The sequence below is a fragment of the Myxine glutinosa genome, chromosome 6 (assembly GCF_964187855.1).
Source record: "Myxine glutinosa chromosome 6, kmMyxGlut1.1, whole genome shotgun sequence".
Taxonomy (NCBI): Eukaryota; Metazoa; Chordata; class Myxini; order Myxiniformes; family Myxinidae; genus Myxine; species Myxine glutinosa.
Genome location: NC_136266.1, coordinates 53564892 through 53590215, shown reverse-complemented (window position 1 = coordinate 53590215; position 25324 = coordinate 53564892). Strand labels below are relative to the sequence as shown.

The following is a 25324-nucleotide window of genomic DNA, read 5'->3' as shown; positions in this document are numbered from 1 at the left end:
ACCTGCAGGCCTGTTCACATTTGAATTCGATTCCTCTGACAGTCAAGTTTTAAATGAACAAACAACCGTTCATCTTCATCGTCTGAACGGCTTGTCCTGTGTCCTGTATAGCCTCAACTTTACATCAGTTTTTAAGTAGGAAATAAAATATGGTAATTATTGATGCAATGGGATGTCACACCTGCATGCAATCTTTATCATCTCTGGGCAAGAGTTCAGGAGGACCGTCAAGTTGATCTGGTGAATCTTCAAATTGCTCTGTAAACATTTCGCAGAGTGTGAGAATGATTGCTGTGACTCGTATGATTTAATGACCCATTTTATGCCTCCCAGCACAATGGAGAATCTCTACTTATAGTGGAATGGGTAGAATGTTGGCTGAAGGAAACAGTTCCAAGAAGCAGGATGATGCCAAGATGGAAGGTAATAATAATAATAATAATAATAATGCATTTATTACCTTCGCAAAAGCGGAAGGTTATGTTTTGATCGCTGTGTATTTATTTGTATGTCTGTGTGTGTGTGTGTGTGTGTATGTTATTCGCATAACTCAAAAAGTATTCAACCGAATTGCATGAAATTTGGTGGGATGATTGGTTATTATACGGGACACATTTGATTAGATTTTGGGAGCAATCGGGTCAAAGGTCAAGGTCAAGGTCACGAAAAGGTCAAAATCGTATTTTTACCATAGCGCGGTCAATTTTTATCCAATTGGCATGCAACTAATGCCAAAATGTTCAGAATTCAATGCCCGATCTTGTTTGTCATAACTCGGTCAATTCTTATCCGATTTGCATGAAATCAGCACCAAACTGTTCACTGTTCTGTTCCCTACACTCCCATGCCAAGTACAGAACAGTAGCTGCGGCGAAGGTATGCGCTCTACCGAGTGCCCGTTCTAGTTTTATATAGCGCTTTTCAGGAAGCCCAAAGACGCTTTGACAGAGTGCAAAACATAATGCATAGCAAAACATAAAAATAATTGCAAAAAAAGAAGAATCAATAGGGAAATATTCAAAGCACAAAGGAGGGAGAAGGAGAGGAGATAGTCAGGGGTTAGATGCTGTGGGTTAAATGTTGAATGCAGTGTTGAACAGGTGGGTCTTGAGTGATGTTTTGAATGTGGTGAGTGAGGAGGAGTCTCTGATGGTGTGAGGTAGCGAGTTTCAGAGGGTGGGAGCAGCGATGGAGAAGGCCCTGTCCCCCCAGGATCTAAATTTGGTCCGGATGGGGGGGGGGGGGGGGGTCAGGAGGTTGGTACCAGCAGAGCGGAGGTTGCGGGTGGGAGTGTGTCTGGAGAGGAGGTCATGTTTGTAATTTATATAAATGACATAAATTAAGGATTTTAACAAAATTTTAAGACAACACCAAGTAAGCGGGTAAGATAATTAACTTGGAAGAAAAAAAACCAGCAGGTGCAGAACATTTTGGATGTTTGATAGGAATGAGGAAGGAAATTATAGATGGGAGTGAATTTTCGTAAATTAAAAAATAATGGGAATCGGAAGAAAAAAAAATCACTTTTTTAATGGGGAGATTCTCCAGTGATAAGATCAGCAAAAGGATTTAGTTGTTATTGTAGACAAAACATTCAATAAGGCAATGAGGTTTCAGGCAGCATTAAATAAGACAATAAGAATATTGTATTGTGTCACATCAGGAAGGTCGTTACATAAGATTAAATCTGAAAAAGCAGCAAAATCTTTCTCGAGAAGTCTGATTAAGTCATAGTAAAGGTATTGTGCACAGTTCTTGGTCGCCACATTATTATTAGGATAGTTGCATTTGATAGCATTCGACTGGAATGGTATTGGGCCTGATGAGTCTCAATTACAAGGAAAGATTAGAAACAAAATAAATAAATAAATAAAAAGGCTGGGATATTTACATTAGAAAAAAGTTTATGTGAGGATATGTTAGAAATACTGAAGGTATTGAGAATTGACAAATATTATTTTATACCATTGTGGTAGAGGATATGACCTGGAGTTGTCAGGGGCACAGCTCGAAGAGATGTGAAAAATAGAGTGAGCTACAACCAAGATGAGACAGGAATTTGTTTAATTCTGGGAGTCGTATGCTCAAATGTTTACCAGGAAGAATAGTGGAAGCAAGGATAGTTGATCAGTTTAAGGAAGTAATTTGAATACTTTATTGTAGCAAGAATAAAGCCTGGTGTTGGGCTAGCGGCTAGGGTGCCAGCTTAGGATCCAAGGATCCTGGGTTCGAATCCCGGTCGATCGCTGAATTAACGCCAGGGGGGTTGACTCAGCCTGTCATCCTTCCGAGGTCGGCAAATTGAGTACCAGTTCACTGGTAATTCCCTGCTTGTCGTAAAAAGGCGACAAAAAGGGTTGGCGGCAGGAAGGGCATCCGGCCGTAAAACATTGCTTCAAAAAGGGGACCAAAAAAACAACAACAACCACGGTCCCCGAAAAAGGCCAACCCCCGCTTTGCGGGGAAAAATGGCCTCTAAAGGTGTTTATTGTAGCAAGAATAAATGGATCAAGGCGGCTGAGAGCGAGTAGGCAGGTGGGAGGGTGTATGCATACCGAGCCTTTTGACTCACCCTATATGTCTTTGCACCAGGTGAATCAAAAGTTCGGAAACAAAGGAAGCGAAAAACTAATCTGGAAACCTGTAAAAACGCCAAGTCAAAAACTATGTAAAACTATATTTCTGGACTTTTGACTCACCCTGTATATACACAAACACGAATGCCCTCTCTATCTCTCTCTGTCGGTCTGTTCCTTATCTACAGCCATGTCTTTAAAGCTACACACTCCATCCTCGGGCTACAGATACAACTTTGGGTGGGAAGTAACATGAGCTATGTGGCCGTGGCCACAGAGGTCATTTTGAGGCTGGAATTTGATGCCAAAGTGACCAATGTAGCATTTTTTGGCAAACAGGACGACAAATTGGTTGAAAAGGCCAGATCTTTTAAGTGCAACACCATTAACGTTTTTAATGTTGATGAAATATTTTAAATCAGATCAATTTAAACTTTTACCAATACTGAGGACAGCATTTTTGCTTGCTTTTGCCATCCCTGGGGATGGATACTTTTTCAAGTATTCCATAAAAATGAATTTGTACATTTGTTTATTTATATCTTTGTTTATATACAGTGCATTCAGAAAGTATTCAGACCCCATAACTTTTTTCACATTTTGTTATGTTGCAGCCTTATGCTGAAATCGTTTAAATTCATTTTTTCCCTCATCAATCTACACTGGATACCCCATAATGACAAAGAGAAAACAGGATTTTAGAAAGTTTTGCCAAATTTATTAAAAAGAAAAAACTGAAATATCACATTGACATAAGTATTCAGACCCTTTCCTATGACACTTGAAATTTAGCTCAGGTGGCTCCCATTTCTCTTGATCATCTTTGAGATGTTTCTACACCTTGATTGGAGTCCACCTGTGGTAAATTCAATAACCACAATTCAAGTAAATTCAATTTATGTGGTGATTTCAACTGTCACCATGCCGATTGGCTGGGGGTGGGTACCTCTCTCACCAGCCATGGCTCTTCAGCAAAGGACTTCTGTGACTCACTGGGACTGACACAATCTGTCAATTTCCCAACCCGGATCTCAGTCAACGGAGAATCTTCTCTTCTGGACTTGGTTTTGACTAACTTCCCTGAAAATGTCTGCTGCTCTTCTTCTGCTCCAATCGGCTCTTCTGATCATGTGCTTGTTAAAGTGGACATCTCTCTGACCATTTTCAAAGAGCCTCCTCAGCGTCGACGAGTCTGGCATTTCACTCAGGCCAACTGGCACGGTCTTCAAGCAGCCATCAATCATCTGGACTGGTCTCCCATCTCTACTGCCTCTGACATCAACTCATCCTGGGAATTCTTCCAAAGTAAATTGCTCTCTCTCATGCACAGATTTATCCCTTCTCGTCTTCAGTTGTCATACCCTTCCTCCCGTCCATGGTACACTGAATCTTGGGGTGAGGCTATTGCCCAGAAACAACTTGCTTTCGTCTCCTGGAAAGCAAATCCAACGGAAGGAAATCTCATTTCCTTTCACAAAGCCCGAAACAAGTGTGTGTCCACCCTCAGGAGAGCCAGGAAACAATATCTCTCCGTCCTCAGGACCGAACTCTCTTATCTGTCTCCCTCTTCCAAATCCTGGTGGCGTCTGGTGAAATCTGTTTCTGGTGTTTGTTCCCCCTCCATCCCCTCCCTCACCTTAAATGGCCACACGGCTGACTCCGCACGTGAAAAAGCTGAATGCCTCAACTCTGTGTTTGCCTCTAAATCTTGTGTCCCAAACCCATCCCTCTCTGTACCCACCGTACCCAGTCGTACCCAGCTGCTCCTGGACTCTGTGTCCTTTCCTCCTGACAAGGTGGAAAAGTTTCTGTCAACCATCGACTCTGATTCTGCAACTGTACCTGACGGCATCAGCCCACGGGTCCTAAAATCATGTTCTTCCGCTCTTTCACTCCCCCTCTCTGTTCTCTTCACCCTCTCTTTTGCTCAAGGTCATCTTCCATCTGCTTGGAAATCTGCCAACATCACCGCTTTGCACAAAAAAGGTGCAAAAACAGATCCCAGCAACGACAGACCAATCAGCCTTCTCCCAATTATCAGCAAAGTCATGGAATCCATCATTGCTTCAGATATGAAATCTTTCCTCTTCTCCAATGGCTTGATCTCTGATCATAAATTTGGTTTCAGACCTGGACACTCCACTCTGGACATGCTGCTTCTGCTTTCTCAACAATGGATGGAGGTCCTCAATGCCAAACAGGAAATTAGAGCAGTCTCCCTTGACATATCACGTGCCTTCGATATGGTCTGGCACCCAGCTCTGCTCACCAAACTCTCCTCTTTTGGTATCCATGGAAATCTCCACGCATGCCTGGCGGACTTCCTCTCTAGTCGTAGTCAACATGTGGCCCTGAATGGGTTTCTCTCATCTCCTCTTCCTGTTCAGGCTGGAGTTCCCCAAGGCAGTGTTCTGGGCCCTGTGCTTTTTCTGGTCTTCATCAATGATCTCTCTGACTCTCTTGAAAATCCTCTCTATCTCTTTGCTGACGACTCTACTCTCTGTCGCTCCATTCTTCATCCCTCAGATCGGCAGTCTGCAGCCTCCTCACTCTCTGCAGACCTTGACAAAATCACAGACTGGGCAAACAAGTGGAACATGTCTTTCAATCCTGACAAATCTCACACTCTTACGATGTCTCTCCGAAAAGACCGACTGGACAACCCTCCCATCCACTTTCTGAATAATCTTCTCCAAGAAGTTCTGTCACTCAAGCTTTTGGGTCTCACTATCTGCCATGATCTTTCCTGGAAAAACCACATTTCAAATCTGGCCTCCAAAGCCAGTCGCCGACTGGGCATCCTCCGTCGTGCGAAGTCCTTCCTTGGCACACCTGAGCTCCTCACCACATACAAGGCTTTCATCCACAGCTCAATGGAATACTGCTCTCCCCTCTGGGCTGGTGCTCCTGCCTCACACCTAGCTCACCTTCACGCTGTTGAAACAAAAGCATTCAGAATCATTGGAATCTCCCGCGATGAAGCTAACTCCAAGGGCCTCTCACTCACTCACCGCAGGCAGGTTGGTGGTCTTTCCGTCTTCTACCGACTCCTCTCTGGCCTTGCCCCCCCAGCTCTCTCTGGGCTTTGTCCCACAAATATTCCTACAGGTCGCACAAGATCTGCCTGCAACCCTCTTTTGGTTAAACTGCCAAAATCAAGACTCTCTGCTCACCTTCACTCCTTCATTCCTCTTTTCTCCCGCCTCTGGAACAAACTCCCTCACTCTCTTCAATCCCACTCCACCCTCCAAGTCTTTAAAACAGCTGTTCACCACCATCTCTTATCTTCCCCCATCCAAAACCTTGATCTTTTCTACCCCCGCTAATTTCACCCCAATTCCACTTTTTGAAATACCAACTTTTGTCCTGGAAGTCCTTGGTGTCCTTGTGCTTTATACTTGCCCTCCATCCATACTCCCTCCCCCCCCCCCCCCCTTCCCACGCCTCCTCCCCCCGGGCCCTCTCCCTTCCACACATCTCCCTGCTCTCGGATGTTGTGTGTGTGTGCTTCCCCTTTTCTCCCCATCTTTTCTTCCGCTCCCTCTTTTTGTGTATTTTGTTTGTCTGGTCGATTTGTTTGTGAAGTTAATGTTAGCTCTTTCACGAGCCTCGATTCAGTATACAAAAAAAAAAAAAAAAAAAAAAAAATTTGATTGGACATGATTTGGAAAGGCACACACCTGCCTATATAAAGTCTCACAGCTGACAATGCATATCAGAGCAAAAACCAAGCCATGAGGTCGAAGGAACTGCCTGCAGAGCTCAGAGACAGGATTGTGTCGAGGCACAGATCTGGGGAAGTCTACAAAAAAATTTCTGCTGCATTGAAGGTTCCCAAGAGCACAGTGGCCTCTATAATTCTTAAATGGAAGAAGTTTGGAACAACCAGGACTCTTCCTCGAGCTGGCCACCCGGCAAAACTGAGCAATCGGGGGAGAAGGGCCTTGGTAAGAGAGGTGACCAAGAACCCGATGGTAACTCTGGCTGAGCTCCAGAGATCCTGTGTGGAGATGGGAGAAACTTCCAGAAGGACAACCATCACTACAACAATCCACCGATCTGGGGTTTATGGCAGAGTGGCCAGACGGAAGCCTCTCCTCAGTGAAAGACACATTGGCCTTTTTCGGGGACCGTGGCCTTTTTCGGGGACCGTGGTTGTTGTTTTTTGGTCCCCTTTTTGAAGCAATGTTTTACGGCCGGATGCCCTTCCTGCCGCCAACCCTTTTTGTCGCCTTTTACGACAAGCGGGGAATTACCAGTGAACTGGTACTCAATTTGCCGACCTCGGAAGGATGACAGGCTGAGTCAACCCCCTTGGCGTTAATTCAGCGATCGACCAGGATTCGAACCCAGGATCCTAGGATCCTAAGCTGGCACCCTAGCCGCTAGCCCAACACCAGGCCCAACACCAGGCTTGCAGCAAAAATAATTTTTGTAGGCTTCCCCAGATCTGTGCCTCACAATCCTGTCTCTGAGCTCTGCAGGCAGTTCCTTCGACCTCATGGCTTGGTTTTTGCTCTGATATGCATTGTCAGCTGTGAGACCTTTTATAGACAGGTGTGTGTCTTTCCAAATCATGACCAATCAATTGAATTTACCACAGGTGGACTCCAATCAAGGTGTAGAAACATCTCAAAGATGATCAAGAGAAATGGGAGGCACCTGAGCTAAATTTCAAGTGTCATATCAAAGGGTCTGAATACTTATGTAAATGTGATATTTCCGTTTTTTTATTTTTAATAAATTTGCCAAAACTTTCTAAAATCCTGTTTTCTCTTTGTCATTATGGGGTATTGAGTGTAGATTGTTGAGGGAAAAATGCATTTAAACGATTTCAGCATAAGGCTGCAACATAACAAAATGTGAAAAAAGTTAAAGGGTCTGAATACTTTCTGAATGCACTGCATGCATCAACAACGAAAAAAAAAATACCAAACCAAATTTTGCATGTTGTTTAATAAGGATGCCTCAAGTATGTTTTTTGTTGGGGTATGGAGGTTCACGGTGGGGATGATTTTTGTTGGGGTAGATACCCCAATTGTCTCTATGTAAATGTGCATCATATAGTACCACCTGGTGGTAGCTATTACAGTATTACCACCCGGTGGTAGGTAGCACAGTATTACAAATCATCTTCTTTAAAGAAAGTTTCAACAACTTGATGATGATATGCATTGGTGATGTTGAAATCTGAGTGAGAATAATTGTAATTTTAAAAATGTTTCATTTCACTCAATTTAAGCGGAAGTAAAAACCTAAGCATGCAACACTGAGCTTCACAGTGAAGCGAGAATGCTTTCTGCACATGCCATATATAAGCAGCAAGGATATTTCAGGAAGGTGACTTCCAAGTCGAATGGAAGGTGACTTCCAAGAAGGTGACCTGACTTCCAAGCAGATGGAAGATGACCTCGGGCAAATTATAGAGTGAATAGAGCAGAATGTTTGTGATGTAAAGCATGTTGTCTTTTGATTATATTTGTCAGCAAAGTGACGGGTAAAAATGCCTTATGTATGTGTTTTTATAAAAATATCACTAGTAATTCCCTCTTGTATTTTCGCTGCGTCCTATTATTGTTACATTGGAGGGGGTACGTATTAGCAGGACTACTAAGTAAGCATCGTCAATGTGTTCGCGTAAGATAGATCATTTTCTGTAACCAGCGATCCGTTTGGACAAAGTTGTCCCGTTTTTACAGATGCCATGAGAAGCGGTATCATTGACGGTATAGATTAGGTAGGGAAGTGTGATTCATACATGTTCTCTCTGTAAAACCAGGCAAGGCCCGCGCAAGGTAAAGACAGCGCTCAATATTGACGTGTCAGCAGTTAGTGTGCGGGCCCATAAACTTCCATTGTGATCCAAACTCTAAGTGTAAGCAGTCCACACTGCCATCACAAGGGCCCAGAGAGCGCGATGTCATTGGCGGCCTGAAAGGTGGGGCATGATTGGTTCTGGCAGTGCCAGTGTCATCACCCACTAATGTGAGGTTGCCACGGCAGCAGGGGCGATGTGCCACCTCATTGGCCGATGCCAGTCCATGAGGAAGGACACTCGAGGGATGGGGCATGGCCGTGGAAGAGGGCATAAAGATCATGCATGGATATTGGCAGAAGTCCGAGGCAGATCCGTTAGTTGTGGTAGAGATACAAGGAAATACAAGGAGCTTGGACATGGGAGTAGGCCAATTGTCCCATCATGCCTGTGCTTCATCCACAACCCATCAATTTGATCCATCAGCCTATTCATTGCCTGCGACACAAACCATTCCACCATTTACCCCATTTTATTGGGGAGGGAGAAGTCAGGGGAGGGAGAAGTCAGGGGAGGGAGGGAGGGCAGGGGGAGGTGAGGAGGGAGAAAGAAGAGTGGGGAGCAGAATGATGATGCAGTCAGAGGAACATCACCTGTTCCTCTGACTGGTGATGTTCAGAATGATGTTTCTTTAAATTATGATTTTCAGGGATGAGGACAGTTGGAGGATGAGAAATGAATAAACATTTACAGCACATTCATGTTTTCATGAGACCCACTCATTGACGTCACAATTACTGAATATGAATGCAATCACCCATCCATACTTAAGCTACCAACCAGTCCTGCCAATGTCCATGTACCTCTCTATCCCCAATTCTGTAGTTCTTTGTTTTCTCCTCCAATTTACTTTCCTGATATCGTCTGCAACTAGGCAGAAACAATTTCCACAATAAGTAAGTAAATAAATAAATCCTCAGCATAGTTCCCATAAATAAACAGATGCCATAAGTCAGCCCATGTCATCCTGGACTCTCGGCTGGTTCCATGTGAGACTAAAACAGCACTCCGTCGAGCAGGTACCTCCACGAGGGTGAACAGGTTACGTTTTTTATCCCACTGATAGGCTGGATCTGCATCGAGCCCTCAACCAAAATCGAATTGACTTGTTCTTGTCAACTGCCCAGCTTATCCACCAAGTTTTGTCATACCCCATCCACAACGTTATGAAATATCAAGCTATATATCGTTTTGGCCCTATTACTCAATGGTGAAGCTCTAGCCTGGAGCACCACTCTAGCCTGGAGCCCACCTTCCTTGTGGAGCAAGTGTGAAAGCTGAGGCAGAAATGGCTTCTCTGGCCTGTCGTGTGCTTGCCCCAAAGCCGGGAGGTGGTCAGAACTCGGTAGTGGTGGGCGAGCAGGCGGCGATGAGCTGATTGAGCGTTCTGGAACAGGTGGAGGCTGCCCATTGCCTACAGATGGACGCCTGGCGAGATAAAGATATTAACAATACAGTTGAAATGCTAATATTGAATGTTTTCCCCCCATACCTAATCCAAGGATTATATTTGCCAAAGTTTATTACCACAGGACTGTCATAGTACTTGCGTACCAGTGGGGTGGCAGAGGTGGAGGATTTTGGTCCTGAAGTTGCCGAGGTGAGTTCGTAGATGGAGATGGAATCACCTGGTCAGACCTTGGGCTGTAGGCAGGTGGGGGTACCAATATCGGATGACTGTTTTTCCTGTGTTGGGGCGGACGATATGAGGGAAGTCCACCAGGTTGTTGGGTGGGAGCAATAGAGAGGTAGCGGCCATCATGTGACTGACGCCTTGGCTCGAGCTGAATAGTACCTGGATTATCAGCGAGTTGCATGAAATTTGGCTGAAAGCAGAGAAAGCATAGCATCAAGGTGTTAGCATCTTTCCCCACACAATATAGATGGCACTCAACTTTCACACCATTTCAATCAAACTTGACATACACTCATGATTATGTGCTAGGATAGCCTCACGGATACACACTCGCCTCCGAGCTATCTAGCCTAGTCAGCTATAAACTGTCAACCTGGTGTTTCGCATGCAGGGCAAGGCAAGTGTGTGCCGTCCCTCGGAACGACATTAGACTGGGCATCCTATCTACCAGCATTAATTATTGGACATTAAATATCCATAGTGTCCTTCGCAAAGAGTAAGCGAGCTACCGCAGGCAACAATAAAAAATTCCAAATTCCTGCTCAAACCAGTGGGGGGCACTGTATCAGCGGCACAGCTGTGCTCCCAACAAAACATAAAATATCACAGTCCCTGGGTTTTCGTAATTTTGCTGTATGGAGTTAAAGGCCATCAGTCGGCCATCTTTGATCAGATTACAAAACAAAATCTTCTGCATATGTATCCTCTCATGTATTATCTTTGTGCCAAGTTTGAACAAAATTGGTTCATGCATGTCTGAAAAATGGTTGGGACCACGTTTAAGGAACGGAATGGCCGCCAGTCAGCCATCTCGGAGCTGATCTTGAAAGAAAATGACGTGCATATGTGTAAGCCATGATTCGTTATCTGCTTGCCAAGTTTTAACATCTGTAAATGCATGTCCGAGAAATGGTTTAGGACATGTTCACCATCGGGTTTTTATGGCGTAGCCCATAGGACAAAGCAGTCTAGAAGAGTGTTTGTCCGTCCGTATGTATGTATGTATGTATGTATGTATGTCCCCTCAAACCTATACCAATCAGAGCTGAGGATCTGGTCACATGACATGGTGATGTGATTACACCTGATGTCATTAAGGCATACAACGGCTGACTCCACACGACGGCATTTTGATTTATATGCCGTTCATGCAAACATATCATCGAACCTGCCATATATCACAATCGCCATGCTCTACCCTTACGTTTTTCATTCAGTGTGAAAGACAAACAAACCGATTGTTAAAATGATCATCAAATATCAAAAGCATAGACGTTACGGATCATTACGGATCTTCCACAGTACGTATAGGCCTTAGGCTTCATGCCTCACCTTCAGGCCGTTTCAAACAAGTTAGCCCAGGTTTCTTAATACAGCAGTGTTGTTTTCGTAATAATAATAATAATAATAATAATAATAATAATAGCGTTAATGCTAATAATATAGTAAATATAATTGTAACACTGCAATCCCTTTGTCGTTATTGCAAAGTTTCTAGATTCAAGCTGTGTATGGTTCATGAGCCAATGATAAGCGGTGTACGGTACAAATAACGCGGAAGTAAGGAATTCACCTCGGTTTTTTAATTTCAATATCATTTTCAGAATAATGATAACATAACGTTAATATTATAGTAAATCTGATCGTAACACTAATCCCTTTGTCGTGACTGCAAAGTTACTGGAGGTTAAAATATATCATCTTCTATATATTAAAGTAGCGGACGTTTGGTGTCCGGCCTCACGCTACGACTACGTCATTATGTCTATGTTGTCATTACAACGGCTGTTTCCACTGACCAATATTTTAATTTACTCGTTCACCCGCTCACTACGGGAGCGGCAGGAAGGGTCATTCCTCTTTGGGGTATATAGATTACAGTCGATCTATGGTTGGGTCTCAAGAACATTGGGTGTGTGTTCATTTACCAAGTTTCTTGTGGAGAGATTGCCAAGTGGTTTAAGCATTTGGGGAAGCACTTCATTCAAAGCTGTTAAGGAACGGCTGGCTTGGCAAGCGCGAGCTAGCTGCTTGGCAAATGAGTACAACCCGGGCTTCATCCCTTTCAGTTTCGTGTTTAACAGCAGGAAAAGTGGGTTTCATTGGTGGTTTTCAAAACAAAATCTTAATTGGTGGGTTTCAAAAGGCCGCTACGAAAAATGCCACTTTTCTTACCCTTGTGGGGTATATCGATTACAGTACATTTTCGCTCAGTTCTGTAAGTAAAACTTACCTCACGGTTGTCGGGATTCCCCCAAATTTCTTTTTTAAATGTTATAAACAGCATCAGCGACTGTTTAAAAAGTTAATCGTATGTGTTTGTGGTTTTAATAATATTTTACAAGCCCATCTATGCCACTGTTGGACTTCCGGTCTTGTTTACAACTAAAATGGCTGCCAGTCGGTCATCTTTGATCGCATCATGAAATAAAATGCTGCACATATGTATACCATCATGTAGTCTTCGTCCAAAGTATGAACACAATCGGTCCATATATCTCCGAGATATGCTTGTGCATGCTCGACGTACACACAGATGGACGGACATACAGACGAGACCCAATCCTTAAACCCCCGTTTCGGACTCAATCCAATGGGGCAAATAATGCTACCCATCACCATGTGCTGCTTACAAAAGAAGAAGAAGAGATATAGCTATGCCAATATCTGTTTTAGCTTGTCTGTACAGAAAGTGAAATCAATATTTGTGATCACCTGTCCACAAGGTATCTGAATTATTATCTCCGCCAACGGAGGTGGATGGAGGTTATGGTTTCACCCCTGTTTGTCTGTCTGTTTGTCTGTGAGCAGGATATCTCTAAAGGTTATGGACAGCTAGAGGCGAGACTTGGTGGACAGGATGGGTGTGTGACAAGGACGAATTGATTAGATTTTGGTGACTATCTGTTTCCAAATATTAGTGTCGTTTAGTTTTAATAATGATGTCTGTCACAAGGCAATAAAGTCACATGTAAATTTGCCACATCATGCCGATGCCATATTCATACATCAGCACTGATGTAACGAGTGCTAATTATCCAGCTAATCCGAAACAGAGATTCTTGACCAAGACAATGGCACAGAGTAGCAACTCTGAAAGAAAATATGGGAACAACTTCAATAACCAAACTGCAAATTAGACTATAGATTTTGCATCTATCCACCATCTAAAGGACAGAATGCGACTCGATGCAGAACCTCTGCTTGCACCACACAAGGACAGCAATCTTCATCGAAGTCCAATCCTATTGAGAATCAAACCAAATAAAGTCTGCAACATTTTGCTATACACAACAGGAACTAAACTATCTTCAACTTCGCTAATGCATCACCCTCCTAATCAAGCAATATGTTCGAGCAGACTATATATGAATGAATGAATAATTATACATACCTTTGGTGGCAATGGAGGTGGAACTGGTTTTAAACTGCAGTGGAGAAAGGGCAGTAAGCAGGTGTTTGGGAAAACATTATGATGCAAATTTTAAGAGGCATGCAAAAGGCAACAAACCTTACCATGAAACTCATTTTTACTACACTAGTACACCTGTTCACTACGAGGGTGGTAGGAGGCCAAAGCTCAGCTAATGCCAGAAAAAAGACAGGCAATTGTAACTTTGAGAAAAGAAGGCCTTGAAACAGTTGCAATGCTGGAGCTGTTTAGCTCGGTGCTGTAAGACGGCTGTTGTGCAGACTGGTGACTCGGATTACGTTTCATGACTCAGTTTCATGACTTGTCCTGCGATTCTGTTGTGATTCTTGGTCGACCAGAACATTTTCTATCAACATTTTTACCAGTTTTGTTATGTTGTTTAATGGCACAAGCAATTGCATTTGCTGACACTTGTAATTTTTTTGCAATTTGTCTCAAGGATTGGCCTTCTTTTCTAAAAGTTACAATTCCCTGTCTTTTTTCTGGTGTTAGCTGAGCTTTGGCACCCATGTTCATGCAATCTGAAACACAAAAACATTTATTAGATTGTATGGCTGGCCTTTTTGTGAACATTTTTTGCAACGCCTGGCAATAATAGACATTGCACGTGATGAAGAAACTAAGCACAAACATTCATTCCACACAGAGCAGAGTATTTGTAAACAGTTTTTGCTCCTGAGATGAAACGTTAATAACAATAACATTAACTTCGCGTTTCAGTTTGGATTTAGTATTGCACTTTTCGACCTATTTCCAAAAATTGCTTTCAACCTACGTTTTGCACAAAAAGATGCATTGAAGCCCAATATATTTATCAGTAGATAAGCAGATATATCTTTGGTAAGAGTTTTGTTAAATCTTAGGTTCATTTTGCACATTAAACAGTAAAATACCAAAAAATGTTGGGTGCACCTAAACTTTTGACTGGTAGTGTATATACACAGTGCATTCAGAAACTATTCAGACCCCTTCACTTTTTTCACATTTTGTTATGTTGCAGCCTTATGCTGAAATCGTTTAAATTCATTTTTTTCCCTCATCAATCTACACTCAATACCCCATAATGACAGAGAAAATGGGATTTTAGAATGTTTTGCAAATTTATTAAAATAAAAAAACTGAAATATCACATTGACATAAGTATTCATACCCTTTGCTATGACACTTGAAATTTAGCTCAGGTGCCTCCCATTTCTCTTGATCATCTTTGAGATGTTTCTACACCTTGATTGGAGTCCACCTGTGGTAAATTCAATTGATTGGACGTGATTTGGAAATGCACACACCTGTCTTTATAAGGTCTCACAGCTGACAATGCATATCAGAGCAAAAACCAAGCCATGAGGTAGAAGGAACTTCCCAGTGTGTACCCTGGTTAGAATAGGTACACCGTATCCCTGCGTGTCATAAGAGGTGACAAAGAGGGTTGGCGTCAGGAAGGGCATCCGGCCATAAAAACATTGCCTCAAAAAGAGAACCATGACAATTACAACTACATATGGGCAGGGTACAGCGTGAAGTGGAGATCGTTTTCTGAGGTTTGAGACAAGGAATGTAGGGACAATGACAGGGAGATCAGGAGAAGTGGTGGAAGTATTGGTCAGAAGAAGAGTGGACATATGTTGTGTGCAAGAGACGAGATGGAAGGGACGTGGTGTGAGAATGGTGAAGGGTAGGCAGGGACAGAAATACAAGTTTGTGTGGCAAGGGTGCCCAGAGGGCGTGAATGGTGTTGGTGTCCTGTTTTCTGAGGAGTTTGTAGACAGTGTGGTGAGTGTGATTAGAGTGAGTGATAGGTTGATGATGGTGAAAATGATGATTGGAAAGCTCTTGGTGAACGTCATCTTGGGATATGCTCCGCAGGTTGGTCGGAGCGATGAAGAGAAGGACAAGTACTGGTGTGCGATAGAGAAGCTGATGGAAAACGTGAAAGATGAGGAAGTTGTTGTGGTAGGAGGAGACCTAAATGGGCATGTGGGAAGGAGTATGGACGGTTTTGAGGGAGTTCATGGGGGTTACGGATATGGTGTGAGAAATGGAGAAGGTGAAAGGATTTTGGAGTTTGCTGATGGAGCTGATTTGTTGATTTGTAATACTCAGTTCGAGAAAGGGGATAATAAACTTGTTACATACACGTCAGGTGGGTCGACGACAACCGTTGACTACCTGATGGTGCGTAGGTGAGATAGGGGGCACCTCCGGGACACAAAGGTGATCCCGGGGGAGGAGGCTGTTTCACAGCACCACTTGGTTGTCTGCGACATAAGGGTGAAAGGTGCGAGGAGAGCTCGGCGGGTGAAGTACCAACCGAGAATGAAGGTGTGGAGGTTGAAAGAGGTGACAGTAAGGGAGGCATTAAAAGAGAGGCTGAGGAGGGAATAGGATGATGTGGTTGAGCTTGAACGTGGTTGGATGTCAATGAAAGATAGTCTGTTGGGAGCCGTTGGTGAGGTATGTGGATGGACAAAAGGACCACCGAGGCACTCAGAACCATGGTGGTGGGATGATGAAGTTGGAAAGAGGATTGACGAGAATAGGAAGAAGTTCAAGGAGTGGCAGAAGGCGAAGGGTACGGGAGCAGAAAAAGCAGAGCATGAAAGTTATGAGGCAGCGAAGAAGGCTGCAAAGAAAGAGGTAGCAAAGGCGCAGGATGCATATAGGAAAATGTTCGGAGAACGCTTGGAGTCGGAAGAGGGTCAGAGAGCGGTATTCAGGATTGCAAAGCAGATAGCGAAAGAGAGGTGTGATGTGATGGGGGTGAGTTGCTTGAAGGATGAAGTGGGACAAATCATTGTGGGCCCAGATGGAATTAAAGGAAGATGGAAAAGACACATGGAAATGCTGTTGAATACAGAGAATGAATAGGATGGCAACATAGAGAGTAACCCAGTTTTAGGACCGGCAGAGAAGATAACTGAGAAGGAAGTTGAGGAAGCGATAAAAGCAATGAAGAGTATGGCCTCCAAATCTGGCCTCCAAAGCCAGTCGCCGACTGGGCATCCTCCGTCGTGCAAAGTCCTTCCTTGGCACACCTGAGCTCCTCACCACATACAAGGCTTTCATCCGCAGCTCAATGGAATACTGCTCTCCCCTCTGGGCTGGTGCTCCTGCCTCACACCTAGCTCGTCTTCACGCTGTTGAAACCAAAGCATTCAGAATCATTGGAATCTCCCGCGATGAAGCTAACTCCAAGGGCCTCTCACTCACTCACCGCAGGCAGGTTGGTGGTCTTTCCATCTTCTACCGACTCCTCTCTGGCCTTGCCCCCCCAGCTCTCTCTGGGCTCTGTCCCGCAAATATTCCTACAGGTCGCACAAGATCTGCCTGCAACCCTCTTATGGTCAAACTGCCAAAATCAAGACTCTCTGCTCACCTTCACTCCTTTATTCCTCTCTTCTCCCGCCTCTGGAACAAACTCCCTCACTCTCTTCAATCCCACTCCTCCCTCCAGGTCTTTAAAACTGCTGTTCACCACCATCTCTTATCTTCCCCCATCCAAAACCTTGATCTTTTCTACCCCCGCTAATTTCACCCCAATTCCACTTTTTTGAAATACCAACTTCTGTCCTGGAAGTCCTTGGTGTCCTTGTGTTTTATACTTCTCCCTCCACCCCCCCCCCCCCCTTCCCACGCCTCCTCCCCCCAAGCCCTCTCCCTTCCACACGTTTCCCTGCTCTCAAATGTTGTGTTTGTGTGCTTCCCCTTCTCTCCCCATCTTGTTTTCCGCTCCCTCTTTTTGTGTGTTTTGTTTGTCTGGTTGATTTGTTTGTGAAGTAAATGTTAGCTCTTTCACGAGCCTCGATTCAGTATACAAAAAAAAAAAAAAAAAAAAAAAAAAAAAGAGTAGAAAAGCGGGAGGGCCGACGGGAGTTGTGGGAGATATGTTGAAGGCAGCAGGAAGTTGGGGTGTGAAGAGAATGACAGAGATCTGTAATCTGGTGGTGAAAGAAGGCCGCATTCCAGGGGATTGGGAACTGAGTACCCTCGTCCCTTCATACAAGGGGAAAGGTGACCCTCTGGAGTGTGACTCGTACCGAGCGATAAAGTTATTGGAGCATGGAATGAAGGTATTGGAAAGGGTGTTGGAGAGGAGGATAAGGAAGAAGATGAAGATCGACGAAATGCAGTTTGGATTTATGCCAGGAAGAAGAACGACAGGCGCGCTCTTTATTGTGAGGCAGTTGCAGGAGAAGTACATGGAGAAGTGGAAGAAGTTGTTTCTTCGGTTTGTTGATCTGGAGAAAGCATTCGAAAGGGTTCGACGCGAAGTATTGACATGGGCATTGAGGAAGTTAGAAGTGGAGGAATGGTTGATCAGAGTGGTGATGGCAATGTACAAAACAGCGTGCACAGCTGAAAGGACGAAGGACGGGAACAGTGTTGAGTTTGAGGTGAAGGTGGGTGTGCATCAGGGGTCAGTACTAAGTCCACTACTATTTGTAGCTGTGATGGAGGTGCTGGCTCAGAACGTAAAGGAGGGTTTACCGTGGGAGTTGTTGTATGCAGATGATCTGGTGTTGATTGCGGAAAGTATGGATGGACTGAAGGAAAAGATGAACAAGTGGAAGGAATGTATGGATACAAAAGGTCTGAAGGTGAATATAGGAAAGACGAAGGTGATGGCAAGTGGTAAAGCATGTGGTGAGGTGGAAAGAACTGGGAAGTGGCCATGTGCTGTGTGCAGGAAGGGTGGTGGAGTGAACTCCATTCAATGTACAATGCGCGCTGAGTGGGTTCATCAAAAATGTAGTGGTCTGAGAGGGTCATTAACCAGTGTGGCAGCTACATTCAAATATAAGGTGTGCACAGAGGGAGCTGCAGATGGAGGAAATGTTGAGTTGGATCTTGGAGACAGCGTGAAGCTGGAAAGTGTGAAAACATTTTGCTACCTCGGAGACATGCTGAATGGAGAAGGTGGATCAGACTCAGCAAGGGTTGCTCGAGTGAGATGTGCATGGAAGAAGTTTCGGGAACTGAGTGGCGTGCTGATGAGGAGGGGAGTGTCGTTGAAGCTGAAGGGAAAGGTGTATGCTGCATGTGTGAGACGTGTTATGATTGATGGGAGCGAGACATGGGTCATGAATGTAGAGCAGCAACGAAGGCTGGAAAGGGTGGAAATGCGAATGGTTCGGTGGATGTGCGGAGTATCGTTGAGAGAGAGGAAGACAAATGATGAATTGCAAAAGATGATGGGAATAGAGCCTGTGATTGATGCTGTGAAGAGGAACAGGTTGAGATGGTTTGGTCATGTGTTGAGGAAGGATGAAAGTGACTGGTTGAGAAGAGTGATGGAAATGAATGTAGAAGGAAGTAGAGGACGGGGAAGACCGAGAAAGACTTGACTAAATATGGTGGAAGAAGAAATGCGGGCAAGGGGGTTAACAAGGAGAGATGCAGAAAATAGGGCAAAATGGAGAAGATTGTCATGGGGACCGCAAGGCTAGCCCCCGCTCGAGCAGGTAAAATGGCCTTAAAATGCATGTTGTTGTTGTTGTTGAGGTAGAAGGAACTGCCTGCAGAGCTCAGAGACAGGATTGTGTTGAGGCACAGATCTGGGGAAGCCTACAAAAGAAATTCTGCTGCATTGAAGGTTCCCAAGAGCACAGTGGCCTCCATAATTATTAAATGGAAGAAGTTTGGAACAACCAGGACTCTTCCTCGAGCTGGCCGCCCGACCAAACTGAGCAATCAGGGGAGAAGGGCCTTGGTAAGAGGCGACCAAGAACCCGATGGTCACTCTGGCTGAGCTCCTGAGATCCTGTGTGGAGATGGGAGAAACTTCCAGAAGGACAACCATCACTGCAACACACCACCAATCTGGGCTTTATGGCAGAGTGGCCAGACGGAAGCCTCTCCTCAGTGAAAGACACATGAAAGCCCGATTGGAGTTTGCAAAAAAAGCACCTAAAGGACTCTCAGACTGAGAAACAAGATTCTGTGGTCTGATGAAACCAAGATTGAACTGGTGGCTTCCGTGAGGCCACTCTGCCATAAAGCCAAGATCGGTGGAGTGTTGCAGTGATGAGTGTCCTTCTGGAAGTTTCTCCCATCTGGCTTGATGAAAGGAAGTTTGAGGAGAAATTACTTCACCTTCATGCCTTGTGTAAAGATGAAGTTAACCAGTTTAAGAGGGAAGGTGTAGGAGAACTTTGGGTGAATATCTTGGCCAATGCTGGCCAGTTCTCCAGCATTGCATTACAAAGCTGACGTCAATCTTTGGCTCAACATATACATGTGATCTAACATTTTCTGCATGTGAGACATTTTCTGCCATGGGGCACATCAAATGTAAGAAGCACAACAAACTAATGGATGGAAACCTCAGAGCTGAATTGCGATGCATCTGCGCATCCCTGACTGTTAATCTGAAAAAGCTTGTTCAAGACAAATCCAACCAGTCGTCTCATTCTGTTTGATGTATTGCAAGATAAGCGTAAATAAATATGTATTTTGCTTTTACTATTTCAAGTTGATGGTAATTCTATTAATTTATGAATGAATAAGCATTTCCTATAACTTGTTATGAAATATTCAGCCTGTATTAAATATATTTAAGCTTATTCGTGGGGTTGTGGTTCGTGCACATGCCCGATTTCAATATTGCGGCCCACTGAGATGGAGGGTCAATCATGAGGCCCACTCACAAGCCTAGGTTGCCCATCACTGCCTTATGCGTATTAAATGTACCCCTTAAATAGATTATTGAGATATAATTTTAGTAGCTACGATACTTAAAAAGGAACAGCAATTAGACAGGGCATGGTAATAGTAAAAAACACAAAATTAAATGCTGTACACAAAGAATATCGTAATAGTGATGTAGGTGCAAAGAAAAAGCTCAACATCATACGTTTTATCGTTTTCGTTTTCATCCTCGCCAGGTAAACTTCCATGACTCCTGCGAAGGTGAGACAGACAGCACACACCATTTATTCATGCAACATGAAAAGGCAAATACTCCTTTGAAGAAGAGCACAGCAGGTTGCCCACGACCCTGAGCATTTCGCTACTCTATAACAGGGTACAGGCCTGATGTTGGCTTAACGGTTAAGGTGGCTGAATTAAGATCTTAGGATCTTGAGTTTGAGCCCTTGTTGTGCCGTTGAAATAATACAAGGTGGGTTGACTCAGTTTATCATCCTTCTGAGGTTGGCAAAATGAGTACCAGCCTAAGCCATTCGAGTACCCTGCGTTGGAGTGTCAACCCATCCAGAATTGTACTCTAGCCAATGACACTTCCTGTGCAGCCATATGCACCTCGCGGTGTGAAATGAATGGTTATTATTATTATTATTGCAGGATACTGTACGTTGGTGCAGGAACATGGAAATTGGCCAAGGCACAAGCATACGATGGCCTACTCCTGCAAAAGATACCGTGGAATCTTTATTGTCCACTAGCAGATGTGACACGAAGCTTAGAAGACCTCCGAAGGATGGCATACTCACTGATGCATCACTTTTCCTGCAAATGACTAGGCCGAGTTCATACTCGCATTGGGATTCAATGCCACACGAGACAAAGGCAAGTCTGGCTATCCTGCCAGATCCGTTCAAGTACTTTCAACAAAATTTTACCATTTGTACATTGTTTTTGAAAATCAAACTTTTGAACACATTTCACATCTTAATTCTGCATTAATTTTGCATCAATTTAATGCGTCATCATTCAAGTACTATATGCAACATAAAGACAAGAATCAAAACCTGAAAAAAAATCCATGGTCGTGTTGTTACATTTGCCTCCGTATTGTTATTCCTTGCTTAGCCACTAGTGCAAACACACACCTGCTTTTAAAGCAGATGCTAAGAATGAATATGATTGATTAATTAATGTACTTTGGATATGAAGTGGAACATGATATAACCTGTTTACCTGCTTTCAAATAATTGCTGCAAAGAATTATTAAGTTTGCTAAAAGTATCATGCATTCAGTACAATATCTGAGCTGGGAGGATTGCCCTCTGAGCCATCTAGCCTGGGTTTGAATCTTGGCCCAGTTATAAACCATCATCCTGGTGTTTCACAGGCAGGGCAAGGTATCAATGTTTGTGCCGTCCCTCGGATGGACGTTAAACTGGATGTCCCGTCTGTCGGCATTAGATAGTGGACGTTAAAGATCCCAGTGTTCTTCAGGAAGTTATTGCCGGCACCAGCAACTAATTCCAAATTACTGCTCACTCAATCAAGTATCCTGCATCTGAGGATTACCCACCAATAATAAATTGTAAGCCATATCCAATGAAACTGCCTCGGCAGCTGCAAGGAACATAAACAAACAAACCCCAATTTAAATATATTTACCATATGAGGGATATGCACAACTAAACGATGGATTAAAAAAATTGAAACTGAATTTAAGTTCCTTCTGAGTTTGTGTTTTTAAAACTCACATTCCATAATTATGACTGCGGTTTGCATGTTGGCATTGTCCCGACTGCAGTGACGAGTCCTGGCTGGTTTCGGGGATTCTACAAATTTGGGATTATCTTTGACTTTTTGCAGTGTTGTTGTGAGTTTGATTCCCTCCCTTCCCCCCTCATGCACCTCCTCCCCTCACTCCAAATGTAGATCATCTGTTGTGCAGCCTGAGCTGATGCAACAGCCGACTTGCAAATACATAGTGAATGTCATACAAAACACCAGGATCCCTCCGAGGATCATTTATGTCAATACGTTAGATCAGTGTTGCAGAAGTTACCATAATGTATTTTTCATTTGACAAATGCTTTCAATACATATCTTGGATCGGTAATAATCGGTTACATTTTTGCCGACTAATACAATTGTGTGAAATTCACCGAGTGATGAAAAATGAAGCTAATGCTATCAAATTGGGATTTTAAAAAAGCATCGCTAATTAAATGCTCGTATAAAAGAGACGAAGTCTTTCCTCGATAAATGAGCATGCTCGATTCATGTAGGCATTCGTTTTGTGTTTTTATCGCTATTGGTGAATGTTACGTACCCCTGGTCTTTGGTAATTTCCACGTTGGGAACATGCTGTGGGGAATGGGTGGACAGGGTTGGGTGAGGGGAACAAACACCAGTTATTGACAAGAGACTCAGACTTGTTCGGCTGTGTGCATAATTTTATCCATTTTGTGACCGACATGCTTCTAAGATAATCGAGCAATGCCTACCTAACTTTCCTGTTTCCTGAAGGACTTGCAAATTGTGATTAAAGAGTAAAAGTAGAAAATAACCCGAATACATCAAATAAGGCAATTTTCTGCATGTGCACTACATGACCAAAAGTATGCGGACACCCCTTCTAATTAGTGGATTTGACTATTTCAGCGACACCTATTGCTGACAGGTATAATCAAGAACACAGCCATGCAATTTCCATAGACAAACATTGGCAGTAGAATGGGCCGTACTGAAGAGCTCAGCGACTTACAACAGGGCACCGTCAACAGGGCACCGTCATGACACCTTTCCAACAAGTCAATTCGTCAAATTTCTGCCCTGTTAAAGCTGCCCCGGTCAACTGTAAGTGCTCTTATTGTGAAGTGGAAACGTCTAGCAGTAACAACAGCTCAGCGGCGAAGTGGTAGGCCACACAAGTTCACAGAACAGGACCGCTGAGTCCTGAAGCCCGTAGTGTGTAAAAATCATCTGTCCTGTGTAAACATCAATGGGTTCCATGGCCGAGCAGCCGCACACAAGCCTAAGATCACCATGCGCAATGCCAAGCGTCGACTGGAGTGATGTAAAGCTCGCCGCCATTGGACTCTGGAGCAGTGGAAACATGTTCTCTGGAGTGATAAATCACGCTTCACCATCTGGCAGTCCGACAGACTAATCTGGGTTTGGTGGATGCCAGGAGAACGCCACCTGCCCGAATGCATAGTGCAAACTGTAAAGTTTGGTGGAGTAGGAATAATGGTCTGGGGCTGTTTTTCATGCTTCGGGCTCAGCCCCTTAGATCCAGTGAAGGGAAATCTTAACGCTACAGCATACAATGACATTCTATACGATTGTGTGCTTCCAACTTTGTGGCAACCGTTTGGGTAAAGCCCTTTCCTGTTTCAACATGACAATGCCCCCGTAAACAAAGCGAGGTCCATACAGAAATGGTTTGTTGAGATCGTTGTGGAGGACCTTGACTGGCCTGCACAGAGCCCTGACCTGAACCCCATCGAACACATTTGGGATGAATTGGAACGCCGACTGCGAGCCAGGCCTAATCGCCCAACATCAGTTCCCGACACCACTAATGCTCTTGTGGCTAAATGGAAGCAAATCTCCGCAGGAATGTTCCAACATCTAGTGGAAAGCCTTCCCAGAAGAGTGGAGGCTGTTATAGCAGAAAAGGGGGGACCAACTCCATATGAATGCCCATGATTTTGGAATAAGATGTGCGAATTTGGGTGTCCACATACTTTTGGTCATGTAGTGTATGTATGTAAGTACATTTGAAAATCATAGAAAAAAAACATGGCTGGTCTGATCTCCACCAAATTTTGCATACATGTTGGTAGTATCCAGGTCATGGGCAGAGATGACGAGGCGAAGGGGTGGGGGTGGGGGGGGGGGGTGGGGGTTGGAGGGTTGGGGGGTTGGGGGAGGTGGAAGACGAATTGCCCAAATTGACCACATATATTAGTGCAAGATAGCATGGCCATTGGCATTGTACAGTACTTGAACCCAGGAAGGCATCGAATCGGTGATATTCTGTGTTACAACCTGATCCAGATTTTACCGAATGTGGAGCAGATTTTGTTGCAGCTCGAGCATTACTTGGCGGAAGTCGGAATGGGACACATTTACTCTAGAAAGGCGGTTCCACATGCAATTCATCCAAAACCACTTTTGCCTTGTAAGAGATGGAATGGACTGCACCTTCTTACCTCGGCACTACAGAGACCTGAGATGGACACCACTAACCGGGTCTTCGAACATCCGTTGGGAGCTGCAGAATAGCCAACCTCTGCCAATAAATACTCAAGAGCTGCAGCAAAGTTTACTCCACATTTGGCAAAATCTGGATCAATCAGCCATATATGAAATCACCGATTTGTTGTCTTCACAGGTTTAAGTACGGTATGATGCTAAGTAAGCTCCGACCAGATACTAACATATGTAATCCACTTGTTTGTGTTCATAATCACAGAATGTGAAAATGAAAGTTGCTTACAATTAGGGGAGTTCACTTTGTTCTGGCAGGGCACTGTAATCGACATGATAAAATTGCTAAATCCATACCAACACAAGTGCAATTCTGTGACAGCTGAGATATTTTCATAACCACAACTTAAACTAAAATAATCTCCAGTTACGCAGCTGTTTAACCCAGCTCTACTGAAGAATGTGCTGAAGCAGGCATACCTCAAGCACCGTGCAAAATGCAGAAGGTTTTTCAATTGGTTTAGGAGACTTCATAGGAGAGACTGTTTAAGATGGTGGGCAGCAGTTGGGGGTGTGGGAGGGTACGAAGGGGAGAGAAAGAAAAATATATCAGGAGACAAATCATCAATTCTGTAATCTGCCAAATTGTGAGATCAAACTGATTTGTGTAGCATCAAACACAAGCACAAGGATGAACAAAATCCTGAAGATTTGGGTTTATACCAGCTTAGAAATAACAGTTATACGATTATATCATCGACTACTCGTGCAACAAGTAACATAATAAGAGGTCTCTGGCAATGACGGCAAAGCAAAATATCAGTTGTGCATTTATTACCACGAAGAAGGAAAAGCGGGGTAATTAGAGGAAGGGTTTTGAGTAGGGAAACAAAATAAATGTGACAGCCCCACTTCATTACAAAAACCATCTCTTGTGCACGAGAACACTAGCAGTGATCAAAACGATTTCTCAGGGTTAAAACTACAGTGCATTGCCCAAAAAGGTATCT

General features: G+C 43.9%; 1 protein-coding gene across 1 annotated transcript in view; it reads right to left on the bottom strand.

Annotated features, from left to right (window-relative positions):
• LOC137429778 (mitogen-activated protein kinase kinase kinase kinase 5-like) overlaps window positions 1-25324 on the bottom strand; it is a 146560-nt gene that overhangs the window by 21860 nt on the left and 99376 nt on the right. Inside the window, exons 14-20 of the mRNA XM_078779837.1 lie at window positions 24795-24856; window positions 22429-22463; window positions 20311-20358; window positions 13422-13455; window positions 9946-10217; window positions 9644-9819; window positions 182-258 (exon numbers count right to left, since the gene is read on the bottom strand). Coding sequence (XP_078635963.1) covers window positions 182-258; window positions 9644-9819; window positions 9946-10217; window positions 13422-13455; window positions 20311-20358; window positions 22429-22463; window positions 24795-24856 — 704 coding nt within the window. The remainder of the gene's footprint in view (window positions 1-181; window positions 259-9643; window positions 9820-9945; window positions 10218-13421; window positions 13456-20310; window positions 20359-22428; window positions 22464-24794; window positions 24857-25324) is intronic.